The 23,515-nt window shown below is 42.8% G+C and overlaps 1 protein-coding gene across 2 annotated transcripts; it reads right to left on the reverse strand.

Annotated features, from left to right (window-relative positions):
- Window positions 1-31: 31 nt before the first annotated feature.
- On the reverse strand, window positions 32-22,622 carry bcl2l1 (BCL2 like 1). 2 transcript variants are annotated; one of them, XM_085914567.1, is made up of 4 exons: window positions 22,446-22,622; window positions 17,850-18,551; window positions 2,700-2,822; window positions 1,372-1,519 (listed from the first exon to the last, which is right to left on the reverse strand). In XM_085914567.1, the coding sequence occupies exons 2-3, from the start codon at window positions 18,375-18,377 to the stop codon at window positions 2,730-2,732; spliced, it is 621 nt and encodes a 206-aa protein (XP_085770693.1). In that variant the 5' UTR covers window positions 18,378-18,551; window positions 22,446-22,622; the 3' UTR covers window positions 1,372-1,519; window positions 2,700-2,729. The 2 variants fall into 2 exon arrangements, with proteins under 2 accessions (XP_085770685.1, XP_085770693.1); XM_085914559.1 differs by lacking the exon at window positions 2,700-2,822 and having other exon boundaries at window positions 32-1,519; window positions 22,446-22,614.
- Window positions 22,623-23,515: the final 893 nt, after the last annotated feature.

The raw sequence follows: 23,515 nt of genomic DNA on the forward strand, positions 1-23,515 counted from the left end.
AGGATCCAAACCATGAGACGAGCAGACATGAATGCATCAAACTTTTATTGACTGCTCATATTGAAAATGTGGGTGGGGGGGGGTTAAATGATCAGTGCAGTAACATTACAACTTTACATCCAAATATCTAACATGGTCATGCTGAGAAACGTCCTATCTGCGGTGTGAGCTGCTACGTTTGCTGCATTTGTCAGCTACAGTCTAGTACACGAGGACAACGTGCCCCCCAACACACGCACGCACACACACACGCACACGCACACACGGCCTACTGTGCTCTGGCTGGCTGAACGTAAACATTTAAAAAAAAAAAAAAAAAACAATTAAAACACCACTCAAAATTGAGCAATAAATCAGCTGGGAGTGCTGGGGTTCAATTGTCTTAAAAATCCAAATACAACTAAAAGCACATGAGCAAAATGTAAGCTCACTTTTGTTTTATACAGCCGCATTCAACAGCTAAAATGTCTTCTCATAAACAAAAAGCACCACACATTACAAACTACCATGAGAGACAGTATCAGAGAGGAATGCAGCACTTTGTTGTTTATTCTTACATTTTTTTTTACTGTTCCGGCAACCACATCCTGCCCTTAGTTTTCCATATGGCACAGCCATGCTCTAGCTTGTGATGTCTGCCAGCGTCAGGAATGGCGCCGACACAAGGCCAAAGTAGTAGCCAAGGCCGACAACATGCTGTCAATTTGGATCGAGTTTCGGGAACTAATGTGGCCCCTCCCTCAAAAAAAAAATAGATAATGATTCAAACAAATGCTCATTACTATATATTATGATCATTTATAGCTTGGATGCTTTTGGAAGTTTCATAACAGCTTTTTTTGTGATTTACATAGACTACTTGCAAAAAGGTTTTCAGGTGCAATATCAGGATAACCCTAAATGGCATTATACACCTTTATAGGTACATTTTCATTTGACCTTGTGGTACAGGTAATAGTGTAATTCTGGTTCATACTGAAACTACACCTGAAAGCCCAAAAGCTCCAACGTTTTGTGGGTAGTGCACTAACGTTAGTCAGGCTATTTCACATATCCTCCTGGGAGGATCAAAATGGGTAGTTTAGATAGAATTAATAATACGTGTCCACCATTACAGAGAGAAAACCAAACAGGGGCCATAAAAAGGAAGACATTTCCTCAAAATAACATGTCTACGTGTTTATGCTGAGGTTAATGGCAGGGGTGGAGGGGTAATGTGAACACAAAAAGACTCTTCCCCCCTTCCACTTGCTTCTCACACCAGTCCAAAAACAACAAGGTCAATTCTCAGTCCGATAGGGGATGGCAAACGGAAAACTTCAACTTGTGTCGTGTATTTGTGTGTGTATGCGTCTAAGTGTGTAAGATGAGGGCATCACAGGCGCTTCTGGGCAAGGAGCGAGCCCACCACCACACCGGTCACCAAGGTCATCCCAGCCAGCAGCCACTTCTTGAAGCTCTCCTGGGAGCGGCGTATCTCTGCTGCTGCGTCGTGGCCAAAGATTTCAGCAAAACGCTCCTGGAAAACAAACATAGGGAACATCATTTAATGCTAATGCAGAGAGATGCTAACAGTTATATGGATGAGCAGGTAAAATTGCGCAAATCCAAATAAAGAACAGCCATGAGCTCAATCTAGCCGCCCTCTTATTTTGTAGTCCAGAGTTTAATTCAATATACAATGCCCAATCATCTTTAGTGAATTGGCTCAATTTAGTCTTTTTATTTCTTAACTTATTTTCATATATTTATTGTAAATAAAATTTAAAAAAAACTGCATTCAAGATTGAAGTGTTGATGAATAAAATTGGTAACTTGTTTATGGTTTGTCTAAAAAAATAACGTGCCTAATCTTTCAAAATTAAGTGTGGGCCGTGAGCACAAAGGTTGATTTACTGCTGCTTACAGTACCTCTGCAAAATTGTTACAACAGTTTATTCTTAATTGAATATTTCCCTGCTGGTGATTTGGTTAAAAAAAAAAAAACTATTGAGTTTTCACCTTTGAAAACCCGACAGCAACCAGCAGGGGGCACACTTACATCATGTCTAAGAACCGGAAACAAGCTTGGATTCTGCGCCATCATTTACATATTAAAAACTCATCAACTATATTTACATCCAGGTAAAACCTATCTTACATCTCAAATATCAAGTAAACACACAATGATGCCTTGAGAAGTCATGCCCCATTTAACTCCGTAAGGCGTTCATTTTTCAATATTAAAGCAATTCGATGATGTGATAACTGTCCTGCCCTGAAGACATTTAGAGGTGCCACCTACTGACTACTAAAATGTATTGATGCATCAAGTCCACCACCTCCTTTAGAATTTCTATCAAGCTGTCCATGTCCATAATGGCAATAAAATCTCCATCTGGTGGAACTCACAAATTTCATATGGCCCTCATGTATCTGACTTTAATACCTTGCCTATACTTTACCTTACTGTGGTCCACCATTATTGTGGTAGTGAAATGCTATTTTCAGTGAAGGATTAACATCTTCAAGACTGTTAATGAACAAAATGGGTTTTCATTAGCCAGGTAGGCTTCCTACGTTCACCTACAGCTGTGTAGAGTCTATGTCACCATAGCAACGCATATTGGGCACCAGTAAAATAAAATGACCACCTTGGTCATGACTGTGCATGGTAACAAATTAACAACACCTTTTAGATAGATTTAGAAGGGAGGAACCTTGGGATTTGCTACTAGTCCCTTTTGCCCTCATTCCAGAAATGCTGTAGGAGATTCGTGTGAGATGTTGACATTCTTTTGCAGATCAAGGCCCACATCGCCACCACCCACTGAAATCATTTCCTGGAAATAAAGACCAATATCTTTCACCGTTAGGGGGCGTCTGTCAGGTTCACAATGGACAGCAAACTGACTCAGTGCTGATGATGCCCATGTTGTCCTAAATGCCTTCAAAAAAAATTGCCAGTCATCCTCAATTAGTCAGACAAAAATGAGCTATGACTAATTCTGCGTGGAGGGGCGAACCAAACAAGTGGAACATTCTGGCCTTGTACGGGAAACTGCAGACAGACGAGGCAGAAAAAGTGAAACTGTTGAAGATAGGACTATAGAAGAAGTTCAATAAGGGTAATCGGCCTGTTGATTGAATCAGTGAGACACCGTCACTCAATCAGGTTTATCATGACAAGATAATACGATTTCAATATTCAGACTCATTTACAAAGCATTTTCATGGGGTCCTTGAGTTCTGTACATTTTCACTGTCACTTCAAACTCAATAGAGTCATGTGTGCACAGGATCAAAAAATTGAAGAGTGCGTAGGAGTGCATCGCGTAATGTCGTTGCACTGACAGGAACTTCTGAACCAACAAATCTTGCAAAGTTTTCTAAGAATTTTGCTGAGTGTCGACATGCTGGCGGAAGATAAGACGGCGCAATGACCTCAATCCCGTGTGTGTACATAAAACGTCAGTGCAAAAGCAATTGTCATGCAACGTTTTAATATCTTTACCATTATCTAAGTAATTAGTCTTGATATGTGTTCATTGTACAAGGAAAAGAGACCACTGTAGTGAACACGAGAAAGAAAAAAAAAAAAAAAAAAAAAAAAAAGACTGTTCTCCCTCTCCTGGCATCAATCGTGCTTGACATGACTGCAGAAAAAGATAAACAAATGCACCTTTTTACTTTGGGCCTATATTACGCAGTTCAACGTGACTTCTTATCAGACAAAATGATTCTGACGCAAAATCGGTTTGGATTGAAACATTTACTTTTATGACGAATGACAAAAGCAGCTGTATTCTCCCTTTTGTTGCAAAATGAGGTGACATGAGTAAAATTTTGATGACATGATGCCGTGTCAGTTAGTTCACCAACTATCGTCACAATAACTAAATATAAAAGTGAGCTCTGAATATTTTAAGAAAATGAGGTCTTGCACTGACGTTCGACACTGTGGGTGTAACCCAAGTGTTGTGTCCATTCATCTTCTGTCAATTTTTACTAACTTTAACTGCATACAAGGTTCATTTAAGGCAACAAACATTGACCGTATCTAGCCTCTTGGCATTGACACGTGGCCACACAAGATAGACAAAGTTGCACTATATAGTATTTGTTTTGAAATGAATCAAATCTTTTTGACTTTGGAGGTCCTGCCGTATCAAGGAAGGAAAAAAAAAAAAAAAAAAAAGGCCTTGGATATGTGAGGACCTGGCAGAAGGTGGTGACGGCCATGCATTCCAACCTTCCAAGCGTGGGCCTTGAGACTGTTAACTTTTATTCGGAATGCGGGAAACCCGGCGAGAAAAAGACTGCTTCTCTTCTCTGTCGCCTTGACTTCCTCAACAAGCCTCGATTGTGATGCATGCCGAGATTAAGAGCAACCCTCCAGATAAACATAAACCCTGAGTGAACCCACCGCCACACCGCCATGACACAAATGGGGCAGGATGACAGGACACACTGCTGGTCATAGCTTCACTCAAGCAGACCAAAGCTGCCACCAAGGATCGACAAATTCTAGAATAATGAGTCATGCTTGCGACACTCTTTCAATAGTTGACTTCATTGTTTCCAACGAGAAATGGGCGGCCTGAACAAAGGCTTTGCAACTCTTGTGTAATCAGTCAGAAGCAATGTGAGCAATGTGGATGGAATGGCCAAGCGCCTTGTGATGAGGGTGACTGACACCTATACGAGGGACAAGCCAGGGCATGTCAATAGTGCACAAGCTGTATTGATCACTTGGGAGGAACAAAAGATGCAAACCCTGAGGCATGCTGATGATGATCTTCAATTGACACACAAATCCTCAACAATAGTTGTGAATAGTTAACAAATTCAAAGGCTTTTTAATAAGGAGTGTTGCATTTCTTGTTGCCATAGCGACATTACATCATTTACTTCATCGGCCTCAATTCGTATATTGAAAAAAAAACAAAAAACGCAGATTTCGTACGACAAGGGCGGACAACCAGATGAAGGGCAAATTTAGCTAGTAAACGTTTGATTATACTGATTGCGATGCAAAATGTAAATGTACTGCTTTGATGACATTGTGAGTGTTGCGTAAATGATCTTAATGATCTAGGTCCACTTCAACTTAGGCGCTTCAATCATGGGGGAAAAAAACGTGTGATGCAAAACACTTTAGCAATGTTATTTGAAGGTGGAAGAGTCCCAAATACAATTTTTCACATTTCCCCATTCTTATATCTTTCACCATTCATTTGCATGCCAAGCATTCATGTGCGCTTGCACATGTCGAGGTGTTCTTGCGTACGACATGCATATACATGGGTATCCGTGACTCAAAAGACAAAAGAAATTGGAGTCATTATGTGCTAATATGCTGCACCACTCCATCCAGATGCATACTCTACCATTTGCATCAGCTCCATTTAAACAGGTTTTACTGCCTGTTCTCCACCCATTGGATGAGATATTCATTGTAATTCAAGGATCCCGAGGGCCCCTCCTTTATTATGTAGTAGGAAGGAATGTATTCCATCAGCCCCCCCCCTCAAAGCCACCATTTTCTTTCATTTCACACAAGCGCACCTTGTTCTTTATCCACTCCCACGTGGGAAGGAAGCCCTGTAACATTTTGAAACTTTTCACTTGTTCTGAGGGCCCAGAGATTAGCTCAAGAAAGAAAGGTGAGTGAGAAAAAGGGTTGAGAGATCATGCGGTTGGTTGCCACAGCAACGAGAAAGCAGCTGATTAGTGTGCCTGACAAATGGTCCAAACACTGCAGCATGTGGAGAGAGAAACGTTTTAACAATCATTAGCAGGAGCTTCCTATTCATCACCTCGGACTGGTTGGTTGCGCCTGTGTTGCGCCATAACAAGTCCAACACACAAGTGACTTTTTTTCCCCGCCAACAGCAAAAAACAAAAACAAAAGGGAAATTCAACAGTAGCTGAGAAGAATGATCAACGGCCCTTATCCATCAAATTGTCAATAGCTGCGATGATTAACTGGGCATGTACATAAAAATCCTATACTAGAAATACACATTGCTAAATAGCTTGGGGTATCTCACCAAGTGGCCTTCATTTTGTGTTACAACTACCATAGTTTTCAAATAAGGTCATCCGAAATTAAACCGCTAAATGTCTTTTGCCTGACACTGAAGCCATGAGATTTTTTTTATGGGTAAAGGAACATAAGAGTTTGATCTTAAAGTAGTTCAGGATGTGCACGAATGGAATGTTCCAGAACAAACGATAACCCAGGAGCAGCAAGGAGGACAAGATGACCCAGGGGCAGCTAATGGATAACAACTGGTGAAAACTACAACCAGGAGGAGCGAGCAAGTGATTCTGCAGGAGAAGAAAGACCAATGAGAGCAAGCTAAAGTTAACTGCAGTATACACATAGCCAATAGAATAATGACAAAATGCCTTTGTTGATGTGCCATTTGCATATTGTGTAGTATAACTCATGGCTGGGCAACTCGAAAGTAGAGTACGTCTGCTGGTGGCAACAGAGGCGTACAGAGCTGTATTGAGAGGGACCCGAGACCCAGGTGCTTGTATTAGATCTGTGTGTTAGGAATAAATCCACTCGTGTGTGAAAATGCCGGCTTCCTGATACCTTTCTATTGCAGAACGAGCGCGCATATTGTTGGATGAGTGGCAGTTGGGTAAGGTCACAAATTGGAGTCAGATTAGTAACTTGAGTTTATGTTAAATTAGAAATAAATTCCAACATGGGTCATGAAAAAAAAAAAAAAAAGTCATCAATACCAAATATACACATTTTTTGGCTCGTGTAGAAACCAAATACTGTTACCAACGCATTAAATGTCAACATACCCCACCCAACAAGAGAGATTAAGTTTAGCACCAAATTTTAACATGCCACTATTATGACCACTAGGCTGAGGGGGAAAAACACAAAAATGGCACATTTAAACCTCTGAGTGGGAGAAAAAGTGTGAACATGGCCTTTAGGCTTCACTTTTCTGTTCTGATTGGCCACTACAAACAAATTTTGTCATTGTCAAGTCCCCGGGCTTTTCCAACCAATTTCCATCAGTCTGCTTCAAACTACATTAGTCTGATGAACTTTTGGACCAAACAATGTTTATTTGACGCTGGAGTGCAGCAGAGAGTTCCAGGCGGTTCAGAATGACCAAGCGCTAAGTATTCACCTTTAACACAATGCTGTCAAAGCTATTCTCGCACACACAAGCATTTTTGTACAATAGTGCGAAGAGCGTGCCAGAGACTTTCAAATGGACACAAGGTCACAGAAACACAAGAAGCTACAATGGAAAGTTTAGGAATGTGTGGGAACTCACTTAATGTAAAAAAATACAAAATAAAATGACTCAAAGAGCAGCATTCTTTTGTGCTGATGAGCCTGAGTCCGTTTTCACTGATCTCACATACACACCCCTTCCGGACGAGCCTTTCAATTCCGGATGCCTTACTTGTAAAGTTCTTATCTAAGTTTCTGTTCAGTGAATGAATCAGTCATGTGGGAGATGTCATCCATCTCTTGCTCACTTAAATTCCTGTGACCAATTGAACTGCAGCTTACTTGTTACATCAACAAGTCACATTGCTGTCCGCCTGTCCTGTCATACCCTGAGGAACCCCCTGCACATTTTTCCGACCACTTTACGTCCTGACCCACCAGAAGTACTGGTTTGGACAAACAATGCATTGGTCATGAAACTCAAAACGACTCAACTTCAGTACCCCTTAAGACCCCCAAAGAGCCAGTGACTATTTGAGGAATGTCGCTAAGCAACCTTTCATTTGGTTGCAACACTTAGGACATGTACATGCGTGGTAGCACGTCCTTCCTCTCGTGTTTTTGTTTACGGAGCAAACTTGCACTGATGTAATGTGACTGACGAAAAGCTGTTTATTTACAGCGACAGAGTGATCCGGTGAGGAACCGTGACCCTGCTGCTTGCACAGTCCCTAAACACATCAGCCAATCACTGTGACATCCTACTTCAATTAGATTTGTTAACTTAGTACTACAACACTTTGACTTGCAGTCTTCTTAGCATTTACTACAACAACTTCACCAAGTTTGCCTCAGCATAAAAAAGGAATGCAAATATTTTTTTCTTTAAATCCACCCCGTCCATTAAATAGACAAAATAATACAACACATTTAGTCAAATTTAAAAAAAATAATCTTTAGTTGGAGCCATAAACTCGTTTTTAGTTGAATTGCACTGGATTTGGTCAGAATAAAACCTTTTCTCTTCCAGGAAAAATGCCCCTTCGGCATGATTCTTTCCCTTTCTCAAGGATTTAGTTTTTCCATCTTCATCACGATTGCTTTGACATTTGAGAAGCAAGGAAATCTGCCAGCGATCTCTCATGACCGGGGCAGGAAGGGATTGTGAGCACAAAAACTTACAGCCCAGTTCAATCGGGTAAATCAAGCGATAAGCCGATTCCCTGGCATGAGAAGCAAAGAAGGCGGGATGACGTCAGCAAGCGGCTCAGAAACATCACCCACAGTGTACACGGTGCATTCAAAATGAGAATGATGACGAAGAGACAGCAATGAAGAAATAAAAAGCACAAAGCAGCAAGCCAAGAGTTGCCTAAAGGCACATAAAGGACTCCAACCACGAGGAGACAAAATTTTCTGGTATGAATGTCAAGACATCTTTTTTCCCCCAGTTCCAGTAACTAACTTCAGGAAGGAAAGGTGGATCCAGCAATGTCGGGACATTGGCTGACGCTCTACAAGTCTGACGAGGGCGGTGGTTCTTCTCTGTGCAGGACAAAGACGCTAAGCACACATACAAAATTGCTCAAACAGGATTTGGATGACGCGGCCCAAAGTTGAGCGTGCGAAGATTGTGGCACCTCATTGAAAAATACTTAAATCTACAATCGCTGCCAAATCAATCAATACTCTTGTTTACAAATCAAATCATGTCATGTCATTATACCATTACGGGGTCATGTGTAGGATTTTTTTTTTTTTCTTCCAGTTACAGATGTGGGAAAAGTAAGCACCTCGTTTAGCAGCAAGAATCAACCAACACTCTCCATGAAATCCTTTGCCAGTTAGCTAGTAAACAATTCCTGCATGTTAATCACCAGCTCGGTTGCTCTCCATCATTCATGAAACCATTTTGTTCTTTTAATTTCACATTGTTGGCACTGGTGCCCAAGATCAGTGATAAGAGGCGTGTGTTTGTGTCTTTGGTTTGAAATGTGATGGATTGTTTCCAAGAAGTGGCGAAGAAGCAAGAACAAATGAGGATATTAAAATATTAAAGCTCCCTCCTTGTAGTTACAATGCTTTTACTTGTGCCAACGAGCCCCCACGTACGCTTTCCTCCGTTTTAGGACCTTGGTACCAAGGCTTGCTGAGTTTGTGTGTGTTGCACTGACAGTGAGGCCATGAATTAAAGACAAGATTAATGAGTCAGGAGGACATGAAGGCTCAGACACCAATCTGTTCCCACTCAGGGGGATCTCTTTCCACAAAACCCCATTCTGTCAACACGCACACAAAATCTACACACCAGACATACACAGGAAAGTCAGGTGTGTGTGTGTGTGTGTGTGTGTGTGTGCGCGCGCGCGTACACGAGCATGTGTCAAGAGTGACAGTACAGTACATAAAATCTTCCCAGGAGAACCCTGAACCTTCACCCAACACGTACTTAGGAATTTACAGTACCGTCATTGCTCGAGTATGAGATTGTATAATATATCGAGTACGAGATTTCTTTGCAAAGTTTTTTTTTTCCCCCCCACACAAACCAAACTTTAAGCTTGTGTTTAGACCTGTCGGGAATGGTTAGAATATATAAAAGGTAAAAAAAATTAAATAATAATGGTTGGGCACAGGTTTCCACGCTACCCGATCGATACCCATTTAAGTTTGGGCTTTTTTTCCCCTCACTTGACATTAAGCTTTCCATTGCATTCAAAAATATATCTATATGCATTTTTTTTTTTTTTTTTTTTTTTTAAATTTAGAACTATTAAGGCATTCATTCGTGCACTCCAACTGATTGATGCTTGAGCCTTTTAATCTTAAATTAATCTACATTTAATGCCCTGGCCAGGTCCATGCTTCCTGATTAATCTTACATTAATTCAAGAGGAGTGTAAACCTAGGATGGAAACCCAGAAAGGACGAAGAAGGGATGCCACAAAGCCAACGATGAGGAGACACACTAGAAAAGGAGCATGATTTGTGGAGCACGATGTCATCTTCATGTTGTGTACAAATTGTTTTATTATCTGCACTCTTATTGCTTAGGCGCTGACAATATCGTTATTGCTTAGAGCGCCCCGAGGCTGAAACCAGTTTGGGGTGAGCACGGGCACCGTGGCCTCGATGCTCTTTATCATCATTTAGTCCTCATAAGACGGGCACCGAGCATCTGCATGAAAGCCTCATCAACATACCCACTGCGCTCCATCTTTATACACGCCACGAGCTACACTAATCCCGCGATATGCCATATAATCTGATCACAGATACGACAGAGGAAGAGAGTGCATTGAAACGAGAGGGGTGCGTGGAGGAAAAAAAAAAAAAAAAAAGACAATCGGGTTAGCTTTTTTAATTTTGGTGAAATGAGAAAGGGGGCTGGCTACCCATAGGGGTAGAGCAGAGAGGTAAAAATGGAGGCAAGATGATGAGTGGGGGCTGGGGGGGCTGTTTGCTCATGACCTGATTTTACCACTAAGCCTGAGAGGAGTGGAGCAGCACACCAAAACGATTCTTGCCTTGGTTTCACAAAGCCACAGTGCACCATGGTGTCACTGACTAGCTACGACCTCGTCGAGCTGAGTCACTGACACATCATCTCGGCCATTGTGGCTCATCTTTCGCCGCATGGGGCTTCTTTGGGTCTTTCATGGGGGGTTATGTGTGTGGGATTCGCTAATGGGGGAAGTCTTCACGCCGCTGGACTGGCAACACTTTTGTGACAGCACTGCCAGTCTAGACAGTGAAGACCCTGCTAATCTGTTATACATCTGGATGTCTGTGCTGCACACAGATGCATATGGCCCGTCTCACACGGATGACACCAATGTATAGAATCATCGTGCAAAATTGTCAGCACCAGAATGTCAGCAAAATCTGTCTGCTCATTTACACACCAGTTTTTGTTTCACGAGGCATAGTTTCACTTAAAAATTGTTCTGATTTTGCCCTCGGCAGTAATTCTTTGATTTCTGTACTCCTTCATTAAAGCATAACTATCTTTTGTGTTTCATCAAGATAAGAAATTCACTAACTTTTTTTACTTTGGAAAACAATTACCTGTGGCTCTCACTATTTTATATTTTCTAGAATTAATTATTCCATTGAATAATTGAATAATACAATTTTGCAAATAAGTGCCATTTTTTCCTCAGATTACGGTTTATTTGGCAGTTTATGATAAAAATTTAACTAAAAGAGTACAACATGAATCCCTCGGGTGATGCTTTTTTTTTTTTTAAACAAAAAATATAGATTTATATAATTTTTAATACACTACGCAATGGGAAAATATTTTATTCAGATTTCTGACTGAACCACTACACAAAGATGCCATTTTAAGTAAATCTACTGTACATTGTTGCTAATCATACAAATAAACTAAATCCACTCGCATCTATGTACACACCAATCTAATAGAACTGTCATTAGTTTCACTACGAAAGCATGTTTGTTGCTACATAATCATCTACTTGCAGATGGTTGGGAAGGTGATTTGCAGTACAGTGTCATCTAAACGTGGGTAAACAAATCAAAACAAAGAGGGACCAACGGGCACACCTTCTTGCATACCAAAACTCGCAAATGACATTCCTGATGTTTTCATTGCAGAGCAGCGGGAGACTCAGATGGTACAATCTGTTCGTTGTCATTGTCAGCTTGGGACTGTGACACACACCACTGAGTACAAAGAAACACAGACTGCCAAGCTGTGTATTATGGATGTTATTTATAAAAAAAAAAAAAAAAAAGGGGGGGGGGGTGGCCCAACCACCCACATCCAGACACACACACACAGGCAGTAGTACTGCATATGGAAACAATAGATACGCATACATATGAGCACATTCAGATCAGTACAGAGCCGCCCACAAAAACGAGCTAAAGTGCCTTCCACTGATCAAATTTGGATGCAAAGAGATGTTTTGCTGGAGCTTTGTCTTTGTGTGTGTTACATATATAAACTCTTAACAATGCTGATTTAAAAACAACCCCATTTGGGTTAAAAATTGAAGAAAAAAATGCGCATAACCCTGGGTTGGTTTAGTTTTTAACCCAGCAGTCAGACGTTAGCAAAATTGCGGTTGGTTCAACCTTAAGAATGATAAAATAAAAAATAAAAAATAAAACAACAACCTATATACGTGACAAGTCGTGTGCACAACTCTAGCAAACACGTTTTTTTGTACGTACGTGTGGCTGGCTTCAGGTCCTTTGTTTAAAATAGTCACCGGTCCAGCGTGGCGCTGTCCCCTCCCCCTCGCAACATGTCACAATATAAATACAATATCAAGAAATGTTGACATGAGATAACAAACAAGAGATGCGTGCAAGACTACCTGATACGGTAAACAATGTCCTTTTAACGCAACCACACACATACAATGTTTATTAGCAAAGCTACACGTGCTCTGAATTGGCAAATATATGGGGGGGGGGACATTCTCTTTCATCTCTTTCATTTAGCCACGATCTCAATGGGGACCGACAGGCCGATGTGGACGCGGACATGAGGGGCACATAAAGATTGATGGGGAAAGGACGTATTTAGCGAGAGAGGTGAGTGGCGGAGTGGCGAGGGAGGCGCAGGCTGAAAAAATAAGGGACAAAAATCGATCGGAAGCCCGGCAGAGAGATGCAAGAGACGTATAGAAGATAAAGGACGAGAAGCGGAGGAAGAGGCGGGCTGGATGCGTCCCGAGGGTGAGATTTCCCTCTCTTCTAGGGCAGCCAGTCTGACAGATGACTGTGGATCTAACCACCTCTATGTTAATTACATGAGGAGGGGAAGGGGGGGGGGGGGGGAACAGATAATAACAGAAGCTTTTTAAGGTGGTAAGATTTAGAGTCCCATTTAGCAAAAGGAGGAACTGCATGGTCGTGTCCATTTGGCCATCTTCTAGTCTGTTACCTTCTCAATGGTGACTTGGAGGCAAAATCAGACTGCGCAATGCAGCGTTTGATGGACATAGAATGAGGAATTCCAAAATGGGAATAAGACATGAATTGATGCGCCACTTGAAAAAGAAAGACCATCAATATAAAAATATATCAATAATATGGCACCGACATTACACATGAACGTTTGTAGTTAATGGACAAAGAGGAAAGTTTGAGATGCTTTTCCACCACAAAAAAAGCTATGTGTTGGTCTTCCTTTTAAATGCTAATTAAATTTGGTGGTAAGAGAAGAGGCAATTTAATGGCCACCTAAATGCTTTTTACATATTTAGTGGCATGTAACAACTGGACTAATGGCCTTTTAGTACTTTTCTTCTTTTACAGGTTTCTTCGCCAAGCATTAGCTCCATCCAGCTGCCATCGAGCTTCTTCAGACCAGAGAGACTTTTATGTCTGCCAGAGGAGGGGGAAGACATTGTTTCCCTCTAAAGCGAGTTAAGATATTATTCTTCCCTAATTGGTAATAAGGCTGTAGCCCGACCCTGAGGCAGCTCGGTCTCCACTGAGTAATCACTGCAATCGCCTCCTCGGCTGGTAACAGTGTTATTAGGGTCGATGGCACTGCCGCTTCCTCCCCTGTCTGTCTATTATCTGGCAATATATGGCCTTTTACTCGGGCACTTCGCTCGGTCGCGGCTCTGGCCCAGAATATTTATCTCCCATCAGGAACCGCTAATATGGCACTATCTCAGCAGCTCGCACAGCACGGTCTCCAAAATAAGCTCCGGCGGGATCGTTTGCTAGCCTGGCTGGTGGTATTAACAGCAAGGTTTGCTCTACACTGCAAAACCTGTGACCTCTGCCACCTTCCATCTGAACACTTAGGTTGGATGACAAGTTTTCAGAATCATTGTCCTCACAATGAGGAACTGAAATTGTAATTTATAGTCTATATTGCAAAGAATTGTCACGATGTCTGTGCGTTTTCTGAAGCCTTTTTAAGTTCTATTGGCTACATTTCATTGTTATTTAAGATAGTCTAAAAATAACAATTGTTATAGTAACTCGGAATGAGACAAATATTCGGTTTACGTTGGGCCGTTTTGGAAGGTTTTAATCTAAAATGAAGACTCCTTGAGAAGCAGCTGTTTTCTAAACACTCCTGCATACGCCCTACAAGGTCGTGCAGTTAAGAGTATTACAGCACCCTGCCCCCCCCAGTTGATTTAACAGGTCATTTTGACAATGTCATATTGAGATAGGGCACCTTGAGAAAAATATTTTTGTTTTCATTATTATTGTTAGCTGGGTCCATAATTGTATTTTCCCAGCAGGAAAAAAAGAGGAATGCTATTCTCTAATTCCCGTGTTACTGGACAAAGATTTTAACAGTGATGTAAATGGTGTGTCACATTTTTAGGACATTTCAACAGCGAGCTTAAGTGGCATTTTAGGAGATACGGTTGGGAGTGTCAAAATTAATCAATAACAAATCAATGATCAAATTAATTGCCCACATTTAATGATCAAGCAATTGTTTTAGAGCCATTTTTAACTTAAGATTGTCCAAATCTTCTGATTTCAAGCTCTTTTTAAGTATTGTGAATTCTCTAGTCGTTCATGAAAGCAGACTGAGTTGTCTAGTGTGTTATTGTGTTCGTTTTGTGATGTGACAAATAATGCAGGGAAATCCCTGTCCTACGCAAATCTTGACTTGTTGAAAATGGAGCCGCCTAGGGGAGGGGGGAAATCGCCCATTATCTGTCAAACTGGTTCTTGTTTCTCCACTTTTATCTCACCTTCATTTAATTGCATACCAAAATGCTTCATTTGAAAGCAACTGAGGAACTGAGTGAAAGAGAAATGACCTAGGTGGTGCAGACCTGCAGACAAACATTTCATCAGCTAACATTGAGGAGGGCACACCTGCCTCACGGCGATGATCCAACATCTGCCGGCGGCATATCCCTGCGAGAAGGTGCCAGGGGAAAGAAAGGAAGGCAGGTTGCAAGAGCTACAGAAAAATAAAAAAAAAATAAAAAAAGAGAAGCGAGCGAGAAAGCGTCTCGCGTGGGTTTTTGCAACGGGTGCCTTTCGGGGAATCTGGGGGGTTTTGAATATGAGCTGTCGAGACCACAAAAAGAAGAAGTGAGACAGGCTGTTTGATGAGGAGACTAATTCAAATATGAAGGGTGGGTGTGGGGGGGAGAGACGATGCTACGATACTCTGGTGGTAAAACACTCAAGTTTCCATCTGTGCTGCCGGGACTGCCCTGGCGGCTGGAGTGTGCTCATAAATAAGCAAGAAGGGTCACACTTATATGCTCTCTGCGCAGTGCAATAAAAAGCCAACCGAGGAAGGAGGGGAGGGCTGCTTGGGGCTTCGGAGGAAGTGGCACCATGCGCCGGGAAGTGTTATCCATTGGTAGGAGAAGTGAAAGCGTAGACGCTGAGCCATTCAACTTTGAGGACAACATTCATTCACTTCTCCTGGTCCAGGTTACGTTGACACGCAAACAGTCAGACTTGATGATGACTCTTAAGTGTGACAAGGGTGTGTTTGTATATCGTCACATTCTTAAAATGACGGCATTGGTCACATTTTCATGAGCAAAAAATTTTTGCCTTAAATATCTTAAATCTGCAACATCTTTAGGTAAACAAATTCCACCCCTGTGAATATTAGCAGTATTTACTTCGGTTTTGTGTTTTCTGAAAGACTGACAGGCCATTGTGTTAAGAAGGTGATATGTGATTTCCGTTCTAATTAGTAAGCATACAAGGATTTTGTTGTGCATTTTGCACAGAGTGTATTCCAGAAAGACGCCATCTCAAAATGAGCAGCAGCAGCATCATGTGAGGTGAGCAGCACTCCCATTCAAAGCGCTGAAACTAGACAACCAGCCTCCAAACATGTACCGGGCTCGCCAATTGTACAATCAATTGGCCACCATTCAAATTGAACACATGGAGAAACATTAAATGCCTGCTTCCATCGTTGTACGTTCCATCCCCTTTTAAAATGGGCATCTGGCGCTGCAACGAGACAAAAGCTGCGGCCTGCCCAGTGAGCTTTCCTCCTAGGTGCACAACGCGGCAGCCGCTGGGATGGCGGTTGCCATAGCGTCGGCCTTTGACCTGCCGCTATACAGAACACCAGAGTGGACATAAACAACCCCTCCCCGTGGCTGCCGTTCGCCTTCATACCATCAAATGGCTGGCACAAAGGAAAAAGCTGACCTTAACGGTCCTGCAGTGCACGCACGCGGACACACGGGTCAGACTGTACTGGGACGGCCTGGCTCTCTCTAGCCAACCCCGTGCGAGAAAAACATAGCTTTCATGTGCAGGCAGCTGCCACGGACAAGCGCTCGCTCGAGGAGAGGCCGGGACAAGAACAGAAAAAAAAGCCAAGAACCAATCGAGTGAACGCTGTGAAACAAAGGACTATCTGTGATGGCCTGGAATCTTCCCCACCCTGAGATGATACAACTCAGCCCCCCCAGGCACGCCGGGTGGACGGCACGGCGGCTCCAAAGGCCGATGTCCTCCTGTGTTCATTGAGCTCATCGAGCGTTTAGTTGTTGATCAATTAGCCAGCAGCTGAGCAAGCTGTGATTTGACCATTGTTTGTGGTGCACAATCTGCGTCGCTGTTGACAGCGTTCTATCTAGTCTCAAGTCTCCCATGACCCTCTGACGATATCCCACCACCATGTCATGTCAATATCACATCATAAACAATATGGTCGAAATGTTTCGGGACTTCCTTATCAGCAACGAACCACTCCTTCAGTGTTGAAAGAATCCAAACACGTACAAAAAATTCCAGAGCCAACTCTAAACACACACAAAATTCCAGAGTCAACTTAAAAACGTTAGGCTGGAGATTTTCCACTGGCATCTGCTAGTTACTGCAAGGTACTACTTCTCAACCAGAGTTCCAGGGTACACTCCGACAAGACACTCACTTTCGAGATGAATATTGGGTGAGTCAGTGTGGGATCCTCATCTACGAGCAACATTTTTAATCGCTTGCCAAATGCAACCAGTGGGGCACACAGATTTGTTTGTCCCAACATAATTCAGACTAGTCAGACTTCTACTCAAAGCCAAGTGGTTTCAATGCATCACGTTTGCCAACCTGCCAGCGAGCTGTTTCACAATAATGTTCCCTCCTGCTGTCTGCTTGGCTTTTACGGCTTTGTAGAATCTTTTCGCTTGCCCTGCCTGTCTGTCTGCTGCTTGAGTGAAAGCTTATGGTCATATCTTTCTTCCCAAAACACGAGCTTTCTGGACAAAGGCACCATCTTTTGGTTTTGTAGCAACTTTTACCAGTGTCCCATCTTGCTCGGCGACATGTGCGTGCACAGTCTACAGCAACAAACTCATCCAACTGTCATTGCTTGCATCAACATGTGTCAACCTGACGGTTTAAGCTGCGTTTATTTAATAAATATCTATAAAAGATGTAAATTAAGAAATCACTCACAATTACGGATCACGTGATCAGATTGCAACATCTCGAAGTGTTTGTGTGTGTCGTTCCGACAGATGGGCTCAGTGCGCTACGATTTGCCTGACTCGGATGACGGGTAAATAAAATAAAAAAGCCCAACGGGGCCAAACGGAGCAGAACCAAACCGGTATTTTGCTGTGAAAAGAAGCCTGACTTTCACGATGCTCAACCGCAACGAGCCTAAGTGAACAACTCGGTGAAGGAGGTGCATGCATTTGAGACTCACCCAGCCTCCTTGGCTCTCTATCCAGGGCTGAAGGTGGTTATCCAGGTATACCGTCATCCACTCGATGATCCTGTCCACCAGAGGGCTCATCTCCTTCTCCATGCACTCGACGCACAGCGCGCCGCCAAACGCAAAAAGCCCCACGATGCGGCCCCAGTTGATGTCGTCCCGGAATACCTCATTCACAACGTTCTCAAAGCTTTGGTAGGCCGTGGCCGGCGTGATGTGTAGCTGTTGGTCCAGGTCGCTGAAGGCGTGGGAGTAGCGCACCTCAAACTCATTGGCCGAGTCCCGCAGGGCCTCCTTCACCGCGTTTAGGCTCGCCGTCTGTCGTCGCGGCGACGCTGGGGGACTGGTGCCATTGGTAGTCCCGTTGGCGGGCGTCTGTATGCGTTGCTCCTCACCTGAGGCTTCCGCACCGCCGTCAGTCCTGTTCAATTCCTGTGTGACTCCGAGGTTGAGGGGGTAGTTTCTCTGGGAGAGTTTATACCCAACGTAATACACAACAAGTTCTCGGTTTTGAGACATATTGGAATGGAGCTTGGGAAAGCGCTTCTCTTTGTTCCGGGTCCCTTCGAGTCAAGACGCATGCACGCAGCACCTCCCCTTTCTTCAAACCACCATGGCCAGCCGAGGTCCAGAGGACACTTGAGGAGGCGGAGACCAAAAACACTACACAAGGCTGACAATCCAGTTCAGACCCTGTGGAAAGACACAAGAAAAGGCTCAAAGTCTGGACAGTTTACACCGAGTGTGTGCGTGCTAGCGTGTTCATGTAGTTCCACCTCCCATATTAGATTTAGACAGGTGGGGTGAAAGGTCAATCCCTCTAATTGGGATGGTACATATGGAGCAGATGGTAGTTCAATTAATGAGACGCTTGTGTGCCTGTGTGTGTTGTGCGTGTGCGAGTGGGGAATGAGGAAGACAAAGGGAGTGGTGGGGCACTGAAGGTGAGGTTTAGGTGAGTGAGTGAGTGAGTGAGTCTCGAGGCTCTGTCAACTACTCCCATAAACTCCCACCTTTCGCTTTTGACTTGCTCTCATCTGCACATATGTCAGGCAGAATGAAAATGAAAAGCACATTTCCCAGACACAAAGCGCGAGCGCCAATGTTATCGATGTCGGCGGTGGCTTATTAGCTTTGATTCATAACATCATTAACACGATGCCTCAACGCTCGCGGCCGTCTCGTCTCTCTGCTGGCGCCGTCTCGAAACCAAAATGGCATTTGGTGGACCACAGATGAGCGTCACACCTTCACCCCGTGTATCAGATGGGTGGTGTCAACGTCATAACGCTAGTGGATATACAAGACAATGCTGGATTAGCGTCTTGTCAATATGGCGGGTCAGTTAATTAAGGTGGGTTTCTGCAACAAAGAGAGAGAAGGGGGGGGGGGCTTCCTTCATTTTGTGCCATCACTGTCGCAGTGGCTGTAGGCACAAAGAAGGGAGGATCATGAGCAAACCCCCAAAGACCTTCTGCTAGCTACCATGCAACAAGCAGGCCAACAACAGGGACAGGTGGAAGTAAACCAAGACAGGTAAGCATCAAATGCTTTGTATCATGCCACGCTAGAAAATATATTAAAACTCGTGACTTTGCAGCTTCAATAATGTATTTTATTTTACATTTGAAAGCTTCAGTGTTGTGGCTGCAGTTGTCACAGCATAGTACCGATAGTCTGATCTGAGCTATAACGTTCATCATATTATGTACACCTTTCAGTGGAAATACCAATTGGTAAATACCAGACTTCACTTGAGACTTCCACTCAGTGATAAACAACGTTCGATTAGGAGCTGAGTGATTAATCAACTTGAGCAATGAAACGGATTGTATTCGTCAGGGCATTTTAGCAGCTTTCGTAGTTTTAAAGCCCATTTACAGAAAAAAAAAAAAAAAAGAAGACAGGGTTTCTGAATCTTGCTCCCTTTACCAATAGTGAACCAAATTCGGTCAGTAAAATAAACGCACATGCGTATCCGGGATCTTTGGTGAATTTAGCAATATAATGAATGTATTAAGCAACAAATTTTACACAAAGCAACCAGTGAGTTTAATTTTTTGCTCAAGATAAAATTTCATACGCAGAATCACTGAACATTGCCAAAGACATGCTTGACCATTGCAAAAGCAGAGTTTTATTTTTTTGCGTAACATGCATTAATCAACGTGTTGAAAACTTACAACAACCTGAGGCTGCACAACTTTACATCAAACAGGCATACGAGCTGGAAGGAGTGTGGCTTCGCTCTTGGACATACTGACCAGACCACCCATGCAAGGTTGTCTGTCACCTCATTTTCCACTCATCCAATTAAATTCTTAAACATTAAAAAATATATATTTCTTAAGGGTTGTGTTTTGAAAAAGTGACATTTCCAAGATGTCCTTTTCTTGACATCTACAAAAAATAATTACCGTGGACCTTACAGCTCGTGGGGGGGGGGGGGGGGGGGGCATGTTTCCAAAATTGTTTGGTAAAAGGAAAACAGCAAGTCAGTCACATTATAGTTAACGAAATAAAGTCAAATTTAAAAATTGTTGACAATATAAAATCAAAAGTGCTTTTGAAAAATACAAAAACTAACAAAAAGTTTAACTACTTAAAGCAAAACGGTTCTTTGCCTTTGAATTTGTCTATATTATACATGAGCTTGAGGGGTTCGTTTAAATTGTATTTACTTCGGTTTTGTACATTTGGACAGAAGAAAGGTCACAATCATTTGAGAATTGTGGTTTATCATACAAAGCTTGGTGATTTTTTTTAATGCAGTAATCGACAAATACTCCATACATAGGTAGAAAAAAAATACAAAAGCTCAAATAAAACAATCCGTTTTTATTCACAACAAATAATTACTAAACATTTAAAAAACCCTAATCAAATCTAACCTAAATAAAGTCAAAACGAAATGATCAAATATCTCCGGTCAAAGAATAGGGGGGGGGGGGGGGGGGGGGCGGCGCAAAACGTGCTTGGCATATTGCCGCTCATTTATTTTTAATACACGCTAAGAGTGGGAGAAATTTGAAATTGGGGAAAAAAGATGTATGCGCGGAAAACGCCGTGCGGTTAGATAAGCTTACTCGGTACAGCAGCAACAACAAAAATGAACTAACTGTTTCTTTTAAAATAAAATAACTTCTCGTTATTGTTGTGAAAGGCCACATTTAATACACCGCTTGTGCATTGAGGAGGTGGAGCGAACGAAGACATACATCCCCGATGGAGGAAGCACAAAAGCAGGCGAAAGTAGGAAAAAAAATACTTCCGCAGTTCAGTTATACTTAGATTTGCAAACAGGAGTTAACACATTGCTGTTGTTTATGACATTTTGAAAGCGAGCCTGCAGCAGGCTGACGGACGTGGCCGTGTTTACAGTGGCCACATGTTCTCAAGCTCCGCGGACCACGTGGCTGGGCTAGCCACGTACCACACGTAAACACAAGGGCAGCACGCGTGCTAACTTGTACCCCGCAAATGTGGCACCTGAACGACACCATCCGTCCCTCAATGAACCGAGATATTACAAATGCCGTCTTGGATCAGCGATTTCTCTTCAATCACGAAAGGGAGATCCCAATAAGGCAATAGTCCAAACCTCCTCATTAGCATCTATTTGATTGACATCCAAAAGCTGAATTAAGACAATACTACACACGCGTGAACGCCAAGTGTGCGGGGGGGAGGAAAGATGGCGTCTTACCTGCACGTTTGTTAAAAAGACGACGACTTCGTCCCTGCTCGTTCCCGTCTGCCAAACTATCAGAGTGTTCGAGAATTTAAATGGTAAAGCCCACTTTGTGTGGCGGAGAGCGCGTGTACACTAGTAGTAATCAGTCTGCTCCCCCCCCCCCCCCTTCCCATCCCCACGCCCACTTGGCAGATTACGTAACAAGACGCTTTCAGGAGCCTGTGGAGAATTTCCCAATTATCATGAAAGACGCCGTTCAATTACTGTTTTTCCAGTTCGATGCCGATAATTGGTCGTAATTACAATCTAAGAAAAAAAACCTTTAGAAGTGGTTTTTAATCTGCCAGGCGGCTATGTTCACGTAATGATTAAAAAAACAGTGCTGTTTGAAAAATAAAAAAGACCGGAAGACGTCTGGTATTTCCTATTGGGGGAAAGGAGTTGTGTGGGATTGTGAAGGCAGCGCGAGCTCTCCTGTCATAATCGCATGCAATTAATAAAAAAAAACTCATTATAAGACACCGCCCGGACGCGAGTCCAGCCATTTGTACTTTACACATTTGAACGATAACGCACACATCGCTCCGCCAGCTCTGAATGAGCTGCACGAGAATGTAGCTGTCATTGAGTTGCAATCGCATTCGAGCGGAAATGAGAGCAAATGCTCATTCACTTATGGCCATTGTTTTAATATGCAAAAGAACATCGTTTTAATCCAGAGGGCAAAACTACTTAAATGAAATATTGGTGGCGGACTCTTCCAATTCTATCGACCTCCGTCCTGTGCTAGCAAGAGGAAAGCAACGTAGCCTGTCTCCGCCGTTTTATTAAAAACCACAACCGCCGAACAAACGTAGTGTCTATTTTACGAAAACAAACGAGGACGCTCTTACTTGTACGGCGGTTTCCATAGAACCATTTCTGGTCGCCTCGGCTTGGAGTATTCACCCGAAAGGAACAATCCAGTCATTGCAAGACCGTCGAGCTAAACGCCGACGATCGATAGCGAGAAGAAGCTAGTGGTTAGTTTGGGTAGCAGGTACCGCCCACCAAAGCACTTCAGGAAGAAGCAGCGCGCCTCCCAGTGGTCACTTCCGCCTTGCACCCGCCCCCCATCGACAGGGGGAAATTTCTCTCGCCTGGCAAGCAAGACCAGGGGAGATGTATGGATGCCCGTTACTAAGGCGGGGCAAAGCTGAGGAAACAGACACTTCCAGGGAAGCAGTCAGCAAAGAGCGGATGGGTGGGGGTGGAGGTCTGATGGGGTTTTAATAACTAGTGAAAATTGAATGTATTGCTGAATTAAACTACTGTCCCTCACGCGTGCGCCATTCTGAATATGAGAATGGACTTTTGCTACCAAAGGATGAAGTTAAGCATCAAGCAGTAGTGTTTCAATAGCTGACTCACAAACAAGAGGAAATATAATTGAGGAAACAATACCAGAATTAGTTACTATAAGATATTCATGATTTAGTCCAATTTGTTTTTAATTGGGCAATCAAAATCTTAATACTAAAGGTGCCACAACCAGGAAGGGACTTCCGTCTAAAAATGTCAGCCAACTCATTTTTTTCAGTTGCCACAGTTGTTGTTTGATTAGTTCTTTTTTTGTAACTTGTATATTTACTTTGTAAGTTAAATACAACTGACATGTACTCTGACAGTGAGTCTGAGTCTTTCACATTCCACTAGTGATGCTTGTTAGTGCTCTAGTGAACTAACAATAGTGCCACATTAGACTAATAGTCCATATTGAACTTTTGCAAATTGTTATTTAGCGCTATTAATTCACCCACGGCCCAGGTACAAAAGTAATTGCTTTATTAAGTTTGCTTATTGCCGTGCTGTTACCCATATTAAACGTCATTCAACATTATTGATTGTTAGCAATATTGCGGACCCTCAAGGTACGCTTCATGGACCCTGGTAGGTCCGGTAACCACAGCTTGAAAGTCCCCGC

This window comes from Syngnathus leptorhynchus, chromosome 1 (genome assembly GCF_054491065.1).
Source record: "Syngnathus leptorhynchus isolate UIUO chromosome 1, UIUO_Slep, whole genome shotgun sequence".
NCBI classification, from domain to species: Eukaryota; Metazoa; Chordata; class Actinopteri; order Syngnathiformes; family Syngnathidae; genus Syngnathus; species Syngnathus leptorhynchus.